This window comes from Carassius gibelio, chromosome A7, assembly GCF_023724105.1.
Source record: "Carassius gibelio isolate Cgi1373 ecotype wild population from Czech Republic chromosome A7, carGib1.2-hapl.c, whole genome shotgun sequence".
NCBI classification, from domain to species: Eukaryota; Metazoa; Chordata; class Actinopteri; order Cypriniformes; family Cyprinidae; genus Carassius; species Carassius gibelio.
In genome coordinates, this window is record NC_068377.1 from 23,154,775 (window position 1) to 23,174,743 (window position 19,969).

Here is a 19,969-nt window from a genome sequence, read left to right on the forward strand (position 1 = left end):
GGAGTGCTGCTCACACACTGATGTTGTCTGAAGAGAATCTCATCTGCATAGCGACACACTTCATTGGTTACACTCACTGCACACACACTTCTCTTTTGCCTTCATTAACAGGCTACAGAGAAACAAATATGTCTGAGACGGTGAGCAATGTTTTTATAGTGAGTTGCTTTACTTAATCATAAAATACAAATAAAAAAAATCGCATTGCTTATAATAAAATAAATTAAAAAATAAATAAATAAAAAAACATAAAAAAAACCTTGGCCCTACTGAGTTATAAAACAGATGGATACCATTCAATAATAATAAAAAAAGAATATATACAGTATATACAGAAAAATGTCTCATTATATTTCTGTACCTACAATGAAAACATTTCATTATACATAAAAAAAGAAAAGAAAAGAAAGAAAGTGATCTAGGATTGAAACAACATGAAGGTAAAAAATTATTTTTGGGTGAACTAGCTCTTTAAGTAGAGTCTAATATGAGTTACAATGGAACTCTGGCGAGATCTTCAAGGTTTTGTTGTGATGGGACTAGAGAGTGAGCACAGGTGAGACGAGTGGCTCTTTGATCTCAATGCTATATTATTTATTGCAAGGGTGGAACCACATTTCTCTGGGTTACGGATGCTTATGGGAAATGAAAGGTGAGCACACCTGCAGATACCAGTGTGTCACACTAAAATAGATCCTCCCTGAGGGAGAAGGGAGGCAAGGAAGAGGGTTATGCAAACAGATCATCGGCATATAAAAAGTCAAATGCTTGAATGCTACAACTGGGGAATAGATGCACAGACTCACAATGGAGAAGTTCCTCAGAGGCATTCGGACTGATACCAGCAATATGTGCTCAAACGGCCAACCAGGGGTGGGGAAACTCTATGAAATGTAGATGGAGAATTTCAGACTCCTAATGTACTCCTTCTCTAACAGCATTTGAAATAATTTAACATGGTGTATTTATCTCTTTATGATTTCTGTATAATTATTTTCCAAGCAATATAGCATTAATACATCATTATATTTTAAAAGAACCAACACCTACTGTATATTTATAAAGTACTATGACTGGCTGGCATTATCCTAAGCTTCCTTGATGTATTATGAGAGGCCATATCATGTACTATAGCAGCATAACAAAACAGTTCATTTGGATCCAGCACCTCAGTGATATCATCCTAATGAGGAACAAATGGGGAATGAGACCTTGCTCGCACTGTTGTTGCAGATTACACCTGACTTCAAAACACAGAGACTTGATCGGTTAGCTGTTTGAATGTATCACAGACAGTGGAGAGAAACCTAACACCTCTGCTGCGAAAAGCGTCGGGGAGAGAATGTGAGAGGGCAAGTACAGTATGCAGAGAGGCAGGCAGAGAAAGCCATCTTCATTTCAAATGCAGAGATTGTTTTCCGTTGGATGTTTATGAAACATGGCTGCTGGGATTGAGCAACTGTAAGAGGATATGGCATCTAAGAGCTGCTCAAAGAAAACAAAACAACATCACGCCGCTTGCTCGCGGAAGAGGAGAGTAGAATATGCAGCAGCTTCAGCTGATTACCTGGAACCAGGAGCCTCTTAACGACTCACTCAGACCTCAGAGCCGGACACAAACTGTGTGGATGGAGAGCGGCACAACGCTGACCAATGGGACGAAAGGAGGGCTTTGGTAAAAAAAGGAATGATCTGTGGCTGAAAGAGTGTACCAAATGGTGTGATGATAGCAAAACAAAGATAATGTTAAAGCAATCTGGGACTGTATGTAAAAACACACCAGGTAAACATCCTTAAAATCTTCTTTATTATTCACTTTACCTTAAATCTTTTCATACCAGCATTATTAAACAAGTGTTAGAGAAAATAAGTTTAATTACATTTACTGTAATCCTCTGGAGGTCATGTTAGCATGCAGTGAACACTGGCAACTGCAGTCAGAAGTAAAACAACTGTGGCCGCTTGTTTTCTCACACCAATTAAAGGGCACTTTGACAGATCAGGGACTGCTAAGATTTTAAGTCTCAGTGAGGCTTTTAATGAAGACTCTGCCTTGTAAAGATACTTTTCTTTCTACAGCAGTTTATCAACTGTTTATATGAGAACTTATACATAAGAAACTTTGATTTCAAAACAAGCTGTAGAAATCATCTAAACACAAATGACATACATTCAGGCAGATGTTGGTCGGCCAAGAATTGTAAACCACCATCCGAACAAAACTCCTTTATTCATGTTTACTTAACAAACTGCATTGCTCTTACGACTAAGTTACTACTACTGGTTGTTTGCATTTCATTAGCCAGTTTTCAAATTCAGAAATAAAACTCAGCTTATCATTCAAACAAACCATTAAATCTTAAAATTTATAAATCACATATAACATTATTTCTATCTCCAATGTAAAGTGTCCTTAAGCTGTGGAATGTTAGCATATAAATTAAACAATATTATTTTTTATTAAAGTTTTTCAATGTAAAGACCGTCTAAATTATCAGAATCTATTGAAGTTGCTTCTGCATTTTAAGACTGAAGTTGCAATGGTAAGGTTTATTCCATCATACAAAGCTGAAAAAAATCATCTTAAAACCAGTGGTGAATACAACAATAATTTAAGTTATGATTGAATACAACAATAATTTAAGTTAGGATTCAGTGACTGTAATACCAATTATTAAGTTAAACATCTGTATAACCTAAAAAAAAAAAATTTTTTAAATAAAAATCTACTAAAATCTACCTATGATATCTAAAGGCTCTTTTATGCGCTCACAAAATGTGACCATCCAAAATATCTGTTGTCAGATTACTTTTTAGGAACAATGTTTTCCCGCAACTAACTGATCGTAACAGCCTTTACATGTGTGCACATACAGGCTGGTGGTGTCTGATTTAATATATCAACAGACAGCAAATGAGCCCTTACAGTACACTGGCATCTGCAGCAGTACTGCTGTTGTACAGAGTGCATTGTATCATTGTGTGCCTTAGTGCTGATATGAGATGAGTTGGCAAAACCCTGAAAAAGCTTGTTTTCCCAACACTCAATCCTCATTAGGCTCAATCAATATTCCTTTAGTCCATCAGCTTACTGACTCATTTCAAAATAGCATTACAGGTCATTTGTCTCATCGTTGACTAGACTGCATTACGGTGCTTTCTCGATCTCAGAGCAAAGAATGACACAGGAAGGAGAGAGAATTTCAGATACTGAGATTTCTATGTTGTGGATCCAACTTTAAAAATCAACGTCTGCTTCTTACAACCCATTTCAACCAAATCAGTCATAATCTAGCCAACTGGCAGGAGAAAGAGAGAGAGAGAGAGAGAGAGAGAGAGAGACGGGGAGGGAGATGAGAGACAGAAAGAACGCGAGAGAGAAATGCACACAATCTTTGTCTGAAATCTCTCAATTCTAAATCCATTCTCATAAAAAGCTCATCATCACATCATTTAGCCTGGCTAACGGCCTGTCAGTCACCAGGGGCCTCTGAGGAAGACTACCGGGAATATGGAGCCACAGCTGGGGGACCCAAGTCTATCTCTGCCATATGAACACTTTAAAATTGACTGGGGTGGTAAAGGCTATCATGATGAGAATCAGCAAGTCGATTAAATCTGCTAAGTCCCTCATGGTATTTTCACACCTGTTCCAGAAGGCAGGAAAGAATACCAGAGTAATCATGTTTAAAATAAATGAGCTCCTGCATCAACATTCTAGGTGGTTTCAATATAGAGAACTGACAGATTTAGATTGCTCTTTTAAAGGGTCAGCGTTGCCCCTTTTGATCTTGTGCCCTGCTTACATAGACATGGTTAGAAGTGCTCCATTACAAGCACCATTGTTATGAATAAACACATGGATGTGTATACAATCAAATGCTTACACTCATAATGTTGTAAACGAACTGATATTAACATTTATATATTTCCCTGGGTTATGCATGCATTTTATTCATTAAATCAAAAATTGTATGCACAGTTTTTAAGTAGTTGAAAGGATGACAAACATTGATTTCACTTTGATATTTGCTTTCAAAGTATTAATAACAATCTGTAGAAGACAATAATTTGAGCATTTTTCCAAAAAATAAATTTTGCACTCAATTATAGACAAGTAGATTTGGTAAAAACAGAAGTGTTTCAAAGCATCAAAAAAGCACATAATGACTAAAAAATCATTAAAGACATGATTAATAAAATGCCTTTCTCTTTCAACTGTGCATGGATTCTGTGTGCACGGTGTATCACGCTATATAATTTCTAATACAGAATATAAATATATTTTAACTATACATTTATTTTTGAAGTTTATTTTACCGTTTAATGACAAAATAATAATGATATTAATAACAATTAGTTGTAGAATGTTGCTTTGCTGCTAGGGAATAGGGTTTACTTGTGCACATGTGTTTAATCATTTCATAAAAATGGCAAGGTCAAAAATAAATCACATCCATTATTCGCTACGGATCTCCCCAAAGCATTAGCGCGGACTGTTTAGAATTTCAATTGGCTTCAGAGTGGCAAAACCCCTTAGCTAATACATCAAAGAATATTTGGCGTCAACTAATCGGTTTAGGGCAGATTTGAAGTGGCTAAAATCCGTTTGAGGGGGACACAGAGAGAGGTACATGTTGCCGGCAGCCCACTGCTGTCGGGAGAGACACGCCTAACCTTGTGCCCCGAGGAAACCTGTCATGCACTTCATGTTAACTAACTTTATTTAACCAGCCCATTCTGCGCGCAAACGCGAGAAGCAATTAGTCTGCTATAATAGATAATGCTTTATAATAATAGTTTCTAAATCCATATTAAATTATGTCGTTTCCCTCAGGCATTTTAGTGGAAAAACACCACTGAAAATATATCCCCCTACTTTTTTTTTTTACATTTATGTATGTATTTTATTGTCTTAGTTATATGTCGTTTGACATATTGTATTATTGTGCAAAGATTCCGACTCTTTCAAATCTGCACGCCAAGTCATTAGAAACATGCATAATTGGAAACATAAGCGTGCATCATAAAACAAGCGAAAGAAAATAACAGACATCACTGAGCGCACATCCTAACATAAGCCTACACCTCCCCTTGCCGTCCAGTCTGGGAGTTCACGGGAGCATCTCGGGTAAATAAGCCGAACTATTTCAATAGAAGAACCCTATGCTAAAACATGTTCAAAGGCGCTGTTGTTCAAGTGTTCGTCCACTTACTGCTCTGATGAGGCTATTATATAAATCATTTAATTTAAGTTAAATAAGCAGTTTCCTACCTTTCTGCCATGCGGCGTGTGTAGAGTGTGACTAGTCCCTGCTGCATTTCTCTTTCCAAGCTTTCTTTCATTCACCCCTCCACTATCGCTAAACAGAATGCTTATCGAATCCTATTGGTGAAGAAGAACTCATTACTGCCGATAATACTCTATCAATGAATGTTGACGTCATTTATATGCTACTCCCTGGCATCCTTGGAAACCGATACGCTATTTATAGGTGACTGTGCACTTCCAACTGTGCTTCAGAGAGAGAGAGAGAGAAAGAGAGATAGAGAAAAATACTTAAATAAGAAGTGGGGTATTAATTGAGATTAAGGATTTTAGATATATATATATATATATATTTTTCTGTTATATGAACTCTATTCAAAAAAGTAAAAAGACAATTAAAAAAATGTATGTCTATCTTGGTTTACTCTTAATATATATTACAAGAACTAACACTCATAAGCTTTTGTCATCTCGTATGCACCTCAGTTGAATTACATTTATACATATAGCTACACTCACGGGAGGTGCATTCAGACATGTTAAAAACACTTTACTAACACATCGCGGTAATTTCGTATGTCTACAGTTTGTTTTGCTTTGAACTTAGCATTGGTCCACTGAGTTTGAGCGAATCATTCTTCACTCTTGAGAGTGCTGTAACACGTGACCTCACGAACGCACTTTGTAGCAGCGCCTACAGCGATCCCTTTCGGCTCAGAGAGACTTTAACAAGTGAGCCAGTCCACTAACTCCCACTTGAAGTTCCTCAGCCACCATTTGTTTTTTGTTTGTTTTTGTTTTTTTACTTTTTTAATATTAATCATTACTACCTGATGTAGGCTATTCAATTCACCTGCTGTTTGTGAATATGTGTAAAGGAAATTTTGTAGATTAGTAGATTTAGTAGACTATTAATGCAAACTTTTGCGCCATTTCCTCCATTTTCCATTATTTGGGTAGGTTATGTGTGGACATCACTTAAATCATAAAGAATAATAATAATTACATTACATGTAGCTTGTACTTTGAGTTTTATCATTTATTGTTTTGATGACGTGTGCATTAAATAAAAATAAAATCAGTTTTAACCTAATGCATTTTAGATATATTTATTTACGTAAAGTATGATATACATCTTGTTATTTGTTAGTTTAGACGCACATAATATAGTCTGCGAGCAAACAGAATAAAATAGCCTACATAAGGATATTCTCCTCCACTGAGAAATATATCTGTTTGAATCAAAGGGGCTTAGAGCCCCTGTTCGTGATGGATTTGCCGTGGTTTATATGGTCTTAATCTGTCTGCGCTTGGGGCTTTGGTGTAAAGGAGAAGAAGATCTGGTTTGTTCCGGGATCTAAGGCGTAAACTGTCCAGCGGACAAATCAGTTAACACCTGTCAAAAGTTACTTCTTCACTTTCTTGCCGCTGAGACTTGATCTAATAAGCACGCATACTGTCACTTTCGGGTCCTTGTTTCTGTAAAATTAAGGATTTCCTTTTTTTTGCAAAAGCTAGTGTAAAAATGTGTGTAAGCTATAAATGAATACAATGAGGTAATAAAATATACTACCTCCAAATTATCCATGATCATTTGCAAACGCATGACGTTTAAAAGCAACACCAAAACATCCGTGTTCAGATGACTTAGACACGATGGATCAGAATGTCGCGCATTCTTGAGAAGAAAAAAAAAAGTGTATGTTTCAACAAGCTTGAAATGAGCGACGAGAACACACAAAACCAAGGAGAATGAAGAACTGCAAATAGCACTTGTAGTATCTCCTTTCGTATTTGGCAAGCCGTCCCCAAGAAGATAACAGTCCATTTGTTATTAATCATGTGTGAAAATAAAGGCTTCGTCTATTTAGAAAATGAGGAAACTTGAAGTTGATATACTGGCTCGCATGAGACCGCCTTCCAGGGGTTGAAGCTGCTCATTTTAAGGCATTGAGGCTTGTTAGAGACAAAAATAGGGGGATAGCGGGGAAGATTGTAAGTGAGTGCCAGGGTATGAGTATACAGAGAAGGGGGGGGGGGGGGGGGGGGGGCGTGCAAGAGGGAGAGAGAGAGTTCGTGTGTGTGTGTGTGTGTGTGTGTGTGTATGTGTGCGTGTGTGTGTGTGTGTGTGTGTGTGTGTGTGTGTGTGTGTGTGTGTGTGTGTGTGTGTGTGTCGATTCAGGCTGAGCTGCTGTAACCCAGCTCCAGCTTGCCTTTCCTTCGATGGCTACACCCCGAGAGGAGGAGCGAGAGGCTCACATTAGGCGTCAGAATCCTCAATTTCCAACTTAGCATCCTGGCAAGACACTCTCTAAAGCAAAGCCCCATTCGAGAGCAAAAAAACCTGTCCCGCGCGCTCGGCATGAGAGTCACAGCGCGCGCAGAGGGTGAGAGAGCAGTCGAAAATCCGCGTGTGAGTCGGACAACGACTGATTAACGAGTGTGAAGTCTATGCATTCGTCATTTTATTTAATTTCAATCTCTGATTTCAACGTGTGGAGGACGGGACGGAGGTCTGTTTACTCGGAACTCTATGAGCGAGCGCAAAGAGCGCGTGAGAGTTTGAGGGAGAACAACTCAAGCGAGAAGCTTATATTTGGTTCTTCACCATGGCGTACCCTCAGGGCTACTTGTATCAGCCTTCCGCCTCTTTGGCACTCTATTCGTGTCCTGCCTACAGTACAAGCGTGATATCGGGACCCCGGACAGAGGAGCTAGGGAGATCTTCCTCTGGCTCTGCTTTCGCTCCCTATGCCGGATCTACAGCGTTCACCAGCGCCTCGCCAGGCTATAATTCCCATCTCCCGTACAATGCTGATGCGGCCGCCGCTACTTTCACTTCTTATGTGGTGAGTGCAGTATTTACGGTCTTATTTTTCTACTTTTAGAAGTTGCCGGATATTTTTTTTTTTACGCTTTGTTGTAATGCATATTGTGTTGCAAGACTGAGACACACAGAAATCATTTGCGCAACATCTGCGGTTTTAACAATCAAATATGCATTCGCGGAATTTGACTGGGTTCCATGATACTTCAAATATTTAGGCTATTGCAGTACAAAAAATACAGAAAATTGTTCTCCAACAGACAAAAAGGCATTTGATAATTTTCTTTACACAGTAAATAAAGCAGTTCACTTCGAATTCGAAATGCAAATAGCAAAACATACAAACATGATTTCGCGTAATATATATATATATATATATATATATATATATATATATATATATATATATATATATATATATATATATATATACACTGAATGAAAAAAAAAATTCCTGATATCAAAAGAAAAAAATATCAATTGTTTCGTTTTTGTCTTTAACCATGAATTTATTCAAATAGGCTACTGCCTATTTAAATATGAATTGCGTGCACGTAGGCCAGCGCTGGTCAATGCGTGTACAACACACTGTCAGATGACCCAACATAAAGCTGCAACTTCTAATTAGCTGGCTAATCTGAATATAAACATTGTCAAAAGTCAGTATAGCTGTTGAAGGGAGGTTTATGATTGTTTACAAAGAAGGGGGATTTACTTTTCATTTCATTTCACAATAATTCTTTCTGAGGGGAATGAGGCAACTGACAAAACTGAAATGACAGAATGTGGCCCCACGGCCTTGGACTTTACTGTTTTGATTAAGTGGATTTAAAGTGTATTCATATGGCATGTGTGTGTGTGTGTGTGTGTGTGTGTGTGTGTGTGTGTGTGTGTGTGTGCAGGAGTGTTTGTTTATAGTGTTTTTGCGTTGGTAACTGATCCTACATTGTGCGCAGGTGTCCATAAAGTGATACTTTGCTAATAAAACAATTGGTTTGGCTTCTTGCAGAGCTCCCCGTATGACCACACGACAGGCATTGCCGGATCTATAGGGTATCATCCTTACGCTGCTCCCTTGGGCTCGTACCCGTATGGAGACCCAGCTTACCGCAAGAATGCTACCCGGGACGCAACAGCCACTTTGAAAGCTTGGCTTAATGAGCACCGGAAAAACCCGTACCCCACCAAAGGCGAGAAGATCATGCTGGCTATCATCACGAAAATGACCCTCACTCAAGTGTCCACCTGGTTCGCTAACGCCAGGAGGAGGCTAAAGAAGGAGAACAAGATGACCTGGACCCCACGGAACCGGAGCGAGGACGAGGAGGAGGACGAAAACATTGATCTCGAGAAAAACGACGACGACGAGCCAAACAAGCCCACGGACAAGGGAGACTCCACAGACACAGAGGCAGGTCTGTGGAAAAATCATCAATTTTTCATTGCAGTCGTTTCCACTCCGGGCGCAAAATTGATTGCTGGTTAATGGTGGTATATTATTTATAATGGGAGAATTGCTTTAAGTAATAATCACCTTGAACTCCTCTAATTTGACTTCTTATGGACTGTGAATTGCTGGTGACGTATGGTGTTTTGCACTTCATTTATCTCGAGCTGCATAATAAGGACACAGCTGGCGCACGGCATCTCATTTATAGCTGTAATAACACCAGCCATATTATTATTTGTATTATTAGTATACTACTAATAATAATAATAATAATACATTTCAAATGATTATTTTCATTGCACAGAAATATTTTTTTTAAAACAGTAAAACTAGCTGTACACAACAGTTTAAAATATGGGTGCAACATTTTCTCTCTCTCTCCAAAAAAAAAATATATATATATATATAAAATATAAATATGAAAAATGTTATTTTAGACAAAGCTTGCTTTATCAAATCTATTTTTTTTTTCTATTTTCAGATCATAAACTCATTAACCCAGGGGAAATACCATGCGACAGGTTTAAAGACGATTCACATGCTAAAGAGCTTGATCCAGTTTTGACAGACTCGGAATTAAAAGACACAGAGGAACGGACGTATTTGCTCGTCGAACAAGCAAAACCCACTACCTCTTCCCCCTCCGTCATACACAGAGGAAATGATCTCATTACGCAAGAAAAGTCCTCAGAACCGGACCAGGCCGCGAGCACGGGGAACAGCAACGTAACGTCTGTTATTCATTCTCCCCCTTCGGCGCCCAAACCCAAACTCTGGTCTCTAGCCGAGATCGCCACGTCTTCGGACAGGTGCAAAGGGAGCAGTGAGGCTCCACAGGCCGTGGGGCTGGGTCAAAGCACAGTCATAGCCAGCGCTGCCTCGCCGACCCGGTCCTCCCCTCAGTGCCCTCTCCCTAATAACACTGTCCTTTCTCGGCCTATTTACTACACGTCCCCTTTTTACCCAGGCTACACGAACTATAGCACTTTCGGACACCTCCACAGCAGCCACGGCACCAACACCAGTTCTACTGCACATTTCAATGGATTAAACCAGACTATTTTAAGCAGAGCCGAGGCTCTGGTAAGAGAAAGCAAAGTAAGAAGCCAAACACAGGTAGATAATTGTAAAGACTCACCTTATGAGCTAAAGAAAGGTATGTCAAACATTTAATACTGGATTCATCGCCAATCACACGGACATTTATTTATTATTTGTGGTTGCTTAAAGAAGAAGCAAAAGAAGACGCATTCTGATTAAAAATAATAATAAAAAAAAATCCGAGGACAATTATTTTCTGAGTAAATGCTTATCCTCAAAATCTTAGTTTCTGAATGGTTAATCAAGAGGATGTAACCTCTAAGAACTGTCTTAAACGCTGCAGCCGCCTGAGTCTATTTGTATTAAAGACTAATATGTATATTTAATATAGCATTTTGTATTTAAAATGGACAGTACACTATCTTTGAAGTAAATTATGAAAAGGAAATGTATGCAGCGACTGATTTTGGAGTTTGCGTTCATGTTGTGAATTTGATAGCTGCACAATTTAAAGCGATATTATTTGTTTGCGGAAAAAATTACATCATGACCGGTCAAACAGGCTGTTATTGCTAAACGCTTAAATGTCTCCAAGTAAAGCAGTGTGATAATACTTGGAATTAGCAGGAACATACTGTTTCAGGATTTACCTCTTAAAAAAAGCAAGCAAGTGTGGCACATTTTGAAATGCTATTTCTCGATATCATTCGGCAAACTGAGAGATGCCCCGACGGATGCATATTGATATGACAACACCGGCAAAAGTGTCGAGCAGTCATTTAACCCAATTACATTCCAACCGCGTCGTGTTATATGCAAAGCAATCAGGTGGCGAACTCCAGTAATGAGTTCGATTTTATGCCAAATTTAGACCTCATTACTATTTCCTAGGCGTGGCAAAGTGGTTAGAGGCGCGCGGCGGTGCGGAGTGGGTCTGGGAGCATACAGCTCAGTTATATCATTAAATGGTAGGGTAGGCTTAATAGTTCTTTGGATTATAGACGCTGATGGCTTTCAAGAGTGTAGCCAAGGTGCCGTGAAAAGCAAATGTCCCCCTGGCATGTCCTGCTACTTAATACTGTCCTGCACTTCTACCCTCGCCCGCAGGTAGGTGTCACACTTGCTCTTAATTTCGAGGCCTAACTCTTTAAGAGTCTGTGAGTGAACCTTTTTCGAGAGGCGCAGATAACCTGGTGGAGCAGACCATAAAAGCTTTAAAAAAAATGTGTGCGCTTTAGCAAATACAGAAAGAGTTGTCGAAATACAAAATCCCACACAGAGATTGCAGTAAAGATAAATAAAGATGTCAGTTGTTTTAGTAATACATTTTATGCTATTATTATTATTATTATTAATATTATTATTATTATTTACAACTCAAATCTATAACCGGTTTCAGTGAACATTTAGCTAATTATAAACTCTTTGGAACATAATAATAATAATAATAATAATAATAATAATAATAATAATAATAAATCAAAGTATATGTTTTGTAGTTTGTTATATGTACAAATCAGTTCAATTATTTAGCATGGTTCGATTAAATATAATTATTATAAAATAATATAATTAATAAAATTGCCTTTCTGTATCGCAGTATGGCCCAGCAGACAGTAGCCTGCAATTAAAAAAAAAAAAAAAATGTAACGGACAATTTAGCACAACCTCTACATAGGAAGGATATTTTTAGCATTAAATAATAATAATAATAATAATAATAATAATAATAATAATAATAATAGTAATAATAATAATAATAATAATGGATGTGAGGACGGGAAGCGACTTGATTCAACTGGAGGGCGTGTCATTAATCTCTATAGTTTGCTTTGCGCACTCCAGTTGAAAGTCCCCAGGGTTTCATTTAATTCCCTTGGCTCTAATGTCCTTCCCCGGCAGCTGAGCGAGTTGGGGGAGGTTGGGGGGTGCTATATTTAATCTCTCGGAGTGAGATGGAGCCTCCGCTGCACCACATCAGCCGGTTAAATAGCATAATTATGTTTTACTTTGCTGATCCCTCAAAGTGTTGAACCATTCGATGCAATGCCCTGTGTGTGCATAACCCCTTCTAAACATTTAAAAAGCAGCAGTTTATATTCTCGAAGACAGATGGTTACATTTTACTCCCGGATGATTCTAATAAATATTAATTAAGCTGAATTGTTAATTTTTTTTGAAAATGTCCTCTCTTCTAATGTTGATATGCAAGGCTTAAATATTGAATTATAAATAATAATTTACGATCTCATTTTACGCATGATGCAAATCAATGGGATAATTCATCTAGTATATGGGGGATTGTGTAAAAGCTGACAAAGACACAATAGGGTGATTTGAAAGGTTTGAACACACTGAAGATGTCTAATGTAGGCTACTCTGTAAAAGTCATGTGAACTTAAACTAAAATTAGCTTTGAGAGGTGGCTATATTGCAAAAATCTATATTTAACTTTCAGAAATTTCCAAAGGTCAACACGAGTCTTAGCTAAATCAGTGGTTGTCTTTTAATTTGCTGTGTTAAGGGTATTATATTATTATAACGAAAGACACATTGGATATTGTTATTCGCTGTATTGTCATTAATAGTTTTAGTCTGAAATCTATATATTAAAATCGAGCATACCCTATTTGGAAACACAGGCTTGAATAATCTTAAACGTGGCACAATGTATTTATTAATCCTGAAAGCTTTCAGATTCGGGTCGGCCGGTCCGTGTTTTCTTGAGAATGAATAACCGCACGAACCCCGCAATGAGCCCACACGACTTTGTTCAACTTTTTCCCCCCACGTCTCCCTCTCTCCCGCTCTCTTTCACTTGAATGAGTCTCAGTTTCATTGTTCGGAAGAGTTCCACAGTCACTTTGTGCATGTCAAGTGAAAGCAAGACAGTTCCCACGTGTGCAAAAAATAGAAAGACTGAGACGATTCTAAAGGATGGGCTAAATAAATTAAGTATATTGTAAAGTGTAAAATTCCTGTTCTGCGAAAAAAACTTCTTGGCAGCTCTACAATAATTAAGAGGAAAAGAGTAGCATTCAAAAGAGCCATGTATCCAGAAAGGACTTCATCCACGATTTTCCTTCATTTTAGGCATTTAAATTATCTTAGTTTTCTCATTCTTTGGTTATAGCCAACATCTGGATTAATTTCAAGATCGGTTCTGAGCAATGAGCTATATCGAATAAGGGTGGGGGAAATAACGAAATTACAAAAGCGTTTACTGCAATAATTCCCAAGCTGCTCAAAATACATTGGAAAGGCAAGTGTCGACAGGCCCTTACTTCCAACTATTTACTTTAATTAGAAAGGTGACATTTAGCTTATTCACGCAGCAGCATTTTACAAATCGTGCACTCATAATTATTACACAAAATCCCATAATTTTTTTTACAGGCTACATTTCTAAATATACGAATTTTTAATAAATTTGTTGGGGAAAACGCAGAACTGATGCTCTAAAATTCAGTGTATAGTAAATATCCTTTATGGGTATATTTCCTAAATGTGTTTGCATATATCATTCAGCAATAGCATTTTCACGGTCTACAACCTCACAAAACCAAGCACCAAATTATCATTTTTATGAACAATATTCGGTTGCATCCCTGCTTAATATTAAATAGGATACATATGAGTTTAAAACCGAAAACTTGATCTTAAATTACACCTGCCACGTCATCGAGCAGTAAGCGACTGCGCCTCTCCAGAAAAAAACAAAACAAAACAAAACAAAAAAAAACAGGTAAAGTCTATGGCGTGATCAGAACCTGTTGATAAAATTAAGCGCTAAACAACCGTTAAAATATACCGGACCAAGTTTTCCAAATGACAACAACTAACAACTATAGGCTACTACTCCCTCCACACTAACATGACTCAAGCTGATCAAATTCAGCTCGAATGGGTAAAAAAACACCGATTTATTTGACCTGGACGTCTGTGCTAAAGAGCAGAGCAAGTCTGGCAAAATTCAGAACAGTTTTTCCCTTCTCTGTCTCTCCTTGAAGTGAACAATATGTTGGTTGATTAGGGCTAGTTAGTCTAGAAAAGTAGAGAGACGAGCTTGAAGGGACCTTGTTTGTAAAAAGTGTGATTTAAAAAAAAAAAAGAGAAATAATCGCAAAAACTGTTTGTCAAGGAATCGTTCTTGTCAAACCAACATCCTCAGACTTTATAAAGAAACTAAACTGACCTCTTCAACAGGCTAGTGCATGCTGGGAATACCTCTTCCCTTTTATTTAATCATCCAATCCCACTGAGGAACCTCTTAATTAATTATGGGTGCTAAAATGAACACCAGCTGTTTCTCTCTAGTCTCTCTTTACTCCAGCACGAAGAGTGTGACGCAGCCATGAGGCGTAATTTTCACAAATTAGCCAATTTTCTCTCCACCCAACCACCTCCCCATAAGGAAAAAAATCGAGCTGTTGTCAGGGTTGTTCTGACATATATCATTTCGCGCAGTAAACGAGTGGGGAAGTAGAAGTAAAGAGCAGGTTCTCGGCAAAGTCATGGCCCATTCGACACTTATAAATCGTTCGTGTTAAAGGCACATTTCAGATGGGCAGACGTAGGCTACATTGTAAACTGAGCCAGATGAAGTGACAAGCTGTGATTTACTGCTATTTACCCCCACCTTAGCCTAGACTTCACCCACTGTTTTCCTATTGCCCGCACGCGGCTCTCTGGGGAGAGATTACACGTGTCATTTTCAGCTTTCTGGTGTTTTAAGTGAAACCTCCAACTTTATTTATTTATTTATTTATAACTTAAACGAAGAATAATGACCCGGCCGCGTTTTCGATAGAATTTATAGAAATAACAAATCAATTGATAATTCATAAGAGACATTTAGACATCAAGAGGCTTTATTAGGTGTGAAAGTAAAACATATTTTTACCTGCGGTCTTTTAAAGCTAAAATTTAATTATGAGCAGAATTTTCATTTGTGGATTTAATAAAATAAAATACATTAACTTAACTCATAGGACCTTACACACATGCAGACACACATTACATTATATATAGGCCTATGTATATATGTGTGTGTGTGTGTGTGTGTGTGTATGTGTGTGGGCATATATGTATAAAGATTTAGATGTTAAATAATATTAAACCACACAATATCAAATTCAAGCCAACCCTAAACTGGTCTCTCATTTCTAATCTTGAGACTAGGTGTTACCTTTCCTTCCACCTGTCTAACGAAACTATTATATTACCAAATTATATTTACTTTTAAATCTAAGATCAGTATCACAAAAACTAGATCACATTTAACGTATAATTTAATGTGCATTATAACAACAACATTCAGCATTTGACATAAAAAAACAACAACGACAACAAAACGGGCATAATTATTCTGCAATTGTTTAATTATGTTTTCTCTGTTAACTATACCCTGTCACCACTATTAATGGTAAGCACATGTAATTTGAAATATCAGCTCAATGGAAAGTCGAAGCAACACAATGTTATAAATATTTAGTTTTAATGCAGATATAAACACTTTTTTTCACTCCAAGGAAAGAAATCAGGGACCGTTTTCAACACATTAGGCTCAAGTCCTAAGAGTCCCACAGCACCACTTTGCCTAGATAAGCGGCTAGTATTATTACATTCTTAATGGTTCAGATTAAGATTGATGAACTGTTTTCTTTTGGGCACTACACAGGGTCCACAAGAACGAGGGGAGAGGAGAGGGGGACGGAGGAAAGAGGGGATGAAGGGAGGGCTGCAAGCTGCCTGTTTATTTACATTTGGCCTTTTTAAATGATCCCTTTCTTCTAGACATCTGTTCCACATTATGACACTGATATTTAGCCTAATGGCTGTTCTGATGCGCTGCTCTGTGAGATAGCAGGAATAAGCGGCCATTATCTGCAGCCCACCTGGGAAACTACCCCAAGCCTGATGATGGAAGTAATACAGGAGAATGAGGGGCTTTTTAATGGCAGTGCAAGAAGCTGACCAGGTCTTCTTTTTTTTCTTTTTCTTTTTTTACAGAGAAATTTCCCGCTCTTGGGCTGATGGATGCAAATGTAAGCTCTGTAATTGGATCAGTTCCCCAGATACAGATAAATGGCTGCTGCTTTACTGGGGTTATTTTGAGCTATGTGAAGACAGCAGTGTGTCTCTATGTGTGTGTGTGTGTGTGTGTGTGTGTGTGTGTGTTTAGGCAACATTAATGAGAAGGAGACACGCTTTACTCAGTCACAACACTGTGCGCCTGGACCTACTGTACACATTATACACTAAATGAGGAGGAGGCAGCATTGCCCTGTGACTGCTTTCTTTCAGCCACTTCACAGGGCACTGCTGAACTCCCACTCATGCCAATTAAGAGAAGGCACTTGCTGATGATGTACAACAAGCAATTAACAAATGTCAGGGCACCAAAAAAAACATTAAAATCCCTTTGGCAAGTCCAAATAGATATTTAAAATTTAATTCACAGAGCAAATCATAAGAAGAATAATACATTTCATGAAATGAAAACAGGGACAGTTCCCCCACAAAATGTAATTATGTTGTAATTTACTCACACTCATTCAAAATCTATATAGTTTTATGTCTTCTGTTTGTATATCTTTTTTGGTCCATATTTGGTGGTGCCAAAACAACACTGGACCCCTTGACTTTATTAGGAAGTACTAAAAAACATGTAAATGTAATTGTAACGATATTCCCTTTGTAATCATCGGGAAGAAGGAGGCGGGAACCGGCGCACAATCAAAATGAAACTTTAATTACAAAAATAAACACAAAACAGCGCGTCAGCCCCTCATGGCGACTGACGCGCACAAATAAAAGCCAAACACATAAAATAATGTCCCAGGCCTGGTCCTCTCTCGTCCTTCACGGTCGTCACTCCAGTTTTATATCCTTCCATCTCCTACGTGGGACTCAAGACCGGCGGTGGGGCGCAGGTGTAGCTCATCTCCAATCACTACACCTGGCCTCACTCCTCGTTCCCACGCCTCTCGGCCCCGCCCCACTCGCCACAGTAATAAATGTAAATAATAACAAATCAAGCAGCATTAAAGACTGTTTTTGTAAAAATAAAATCAATCAAAGCAGAAGACTCATACATTCAAGTTACAAATGGCTGCACGCTTTATGTTAAAAATAAGGTGGGTATGTCACTGGCTTTCTGTTTTACTGACAACAAAGTATCTTTGTTCTTTTCCATTAATTTACTAAACACCATCTAAACTGCGTTTTAGTTGTGTGCCAACCGAGAGACTGTTGGCTTGCTCTTTGATTAGCAGTGTGCAGAATAGCAGAATAGGTAATCTCATAAGCAAGGCTTTTTCAACTGATAAAACGCCAACTGTGGCCTCCCTTCAACCTTCCGTGCTAGGTGTCATCTGAACCCCATAGCCCCAGACAGGACCCTGCCAAATAATACCTGTTACACTGTAGCAAAGGGGGCAAGCCTCAGCCCAAGCTTGACTAATCGATTGACCTCATTTTCGATGAAGGCGCCGTTTCCGGTCTGAGAAGTAATTCTCTGGCTGAGATTGCCGGAGCCATCTGGGCAAGATAGGTGTAGCATGGCATGATTTCACCTGCCTGCCAAACACAGAGCAAATGGGGCCACAGTACAACACTGTGCTACAGAACACAGGAGAGATTTCAACACAAGCTAATTTCAGTCTGATTACCATTCAGGTGAGCCCTGGCAATGACGGTCACAAGACAACAACATACTCTTCTGGTACATTTTTATTAGGCAAACATGGATTCATATGCAGTGTCGTAGAGGTTTTGACTGGGTTTTGTTAAATGGGATAGTTTACCTAAAAATTTAAATAATCATTATTTTTGAAAAATGTCTTTTTGTTTTTCCTCAATGATGTTTTGGACCCCACTCAATTGCATTGTATGAAGAGTCTTCAAAATATATGTTCCACTAAAGAAAAGAATGTCATAGGTTTGAAATGTGAGTAAACAAAATTTTTGGGTGAACTATCCCTATAAAATAAATAAATAAATAAAACTACTTTTGCAAGTAACTATTAGTGAACATTTCTGAATGTTTTGTGTGTGTGAGCTGAAGTTGATACTGTTGCTCATCCTTACAGCAGCACTTCAGAATTGGTCTGGATCTGATTTATTAGCTTGTCAGGGAAAGCATTGCTGGAGAAGGCAATCAAAAAGCACTTACCTAGCCCCAACTAAAATGAACACTTTTTCACTAGCTAATTTCTGTTACTCCCATGGAAGGGTTGGCAACTTGTTTGATGAGGCATAAAATGATGATAAATGAATTTATTGCTCCACCGATCATCAAACAGTGGTAGTATATACTTCTTTTCTGATAACACATTGCATAGATCTGTTGTCTTTCCTGGATGGGCACTGGGACTAGATTTTACCCCCCTTAACCTATCTGACCCCAGGTCAAATTGTGTGTGGAACTGAGCCTGCACCAGTGGAGGAGCAAGACAAAGGACAGTTTAATAGGAGGTTAAACTGGAAACAGGAGTGAACTCCTTGCTTTGAGGGACAAATGCTCTCGACTTTCAGTCTCTGATCAGTGTGTGGGAAAAGACAGAAGTAATCAGATATCCACCCCTCTCTTTCTTTATCTTTTTCTCTCTCTCTTCACCCTCATTTTTTTTTTCTGCCAACCATCTCCTTGAAAAAAAAGCACCCCAAAAAAGACAAGGAGGCAAAAGACACTACTAAACTAAAGTCAACAAAAGCAGCTAAACAAAAACCTACAACACCATTTTATGAAATAAAAGGAGGCTATTATAATCAATTTTTCATTAGTCTATTAATTTAAGCAGCCATTTTGAATCCCAGCAATGATTGATGACCTTTGGAGGGAATGTATGAGGTTGCCATGGGGTCACAAGCATTTTCTGCATATTTTTTAAATAATCCCTTCACCCTTCCTGTGCCTCCCTCTATAAATTCTTGCACAAATCGGAGCCTGTATTATAGTACTACTACTGCTACTTCTAATAATAATAATTACAATGAATAACTGAAGAAGAACAACAACATTTATTATAACAAAATAATACAAAAAATAATCTGAAAAATTGTATATTATTCTAATATTAGTATCTATTATTACTACTACTTCTACTTCTACTAAACGTTTCCAGAGCTCAAAGACACTTGACATTTTTATAGAATTGAAAATTGTACAAAATTTAAAAAAAAATCTAATTTGTCAATATTTGTCAAACTTACTATGCTTTATGTATAAAGCTTTATTTTTTTTATCTAGGAAAAAAAAAATATTTCCCCTCATTTACTTTCAGCCAAGGAAAGGCAAGAATGCACTACTTCTCCCCATCGGTCCTCTGGCTCCCAGGTCTTTTTTTTTTTCTTTTTCTTTTTTTTTTTTTTATTCTTT

At 38.0% G+C, this 19,969-nt stretch overlaps 1 protein-coding gene across 2 annotated transcripts; it reads left to right on the top strand.

The window, feature by feature from the left end:
* Window positions 1–7,438: 7,438 nt before the first annotated feature.
* Window positions 7,439–17,602, top strand: LOC128016862 (iroquois-class homeodomain protein irx-5-like). 2 transcript variants are annotated; one of them, XR_008184302.1, is made up of 4 exons: window positions 7,454–8,118; window positions 9,106–9,511; window positions 10,028–11,694; window positions 16,600–17,602. XR_008184302.1 is itself a non-coding variant. In XM_052601719.1 (3 exons), exons 1-3 carry the CDS (start codon window positions 7,879–7,881, stop codon window positions 10,717–10,719), a joined length of 1,338 nt encoding a protein of 445 aa, XP_052457679.1. In that variant the 5' UTR covers window positions 7,439–7,878; the 3' UTR covers window positions 10,720–17,602. The 2 variants fall into 2 exon arrangements, 1 of the variants encoding a protein (XP_052457679.1); XM_052601719.1 differs by having other exon boundaries at window positions 7,439–8,118; window positions 10,028–17,602.
* The last annotated feature ends 2,367 nt before the right edge of the window (window positions 17,603–19,969 follow it).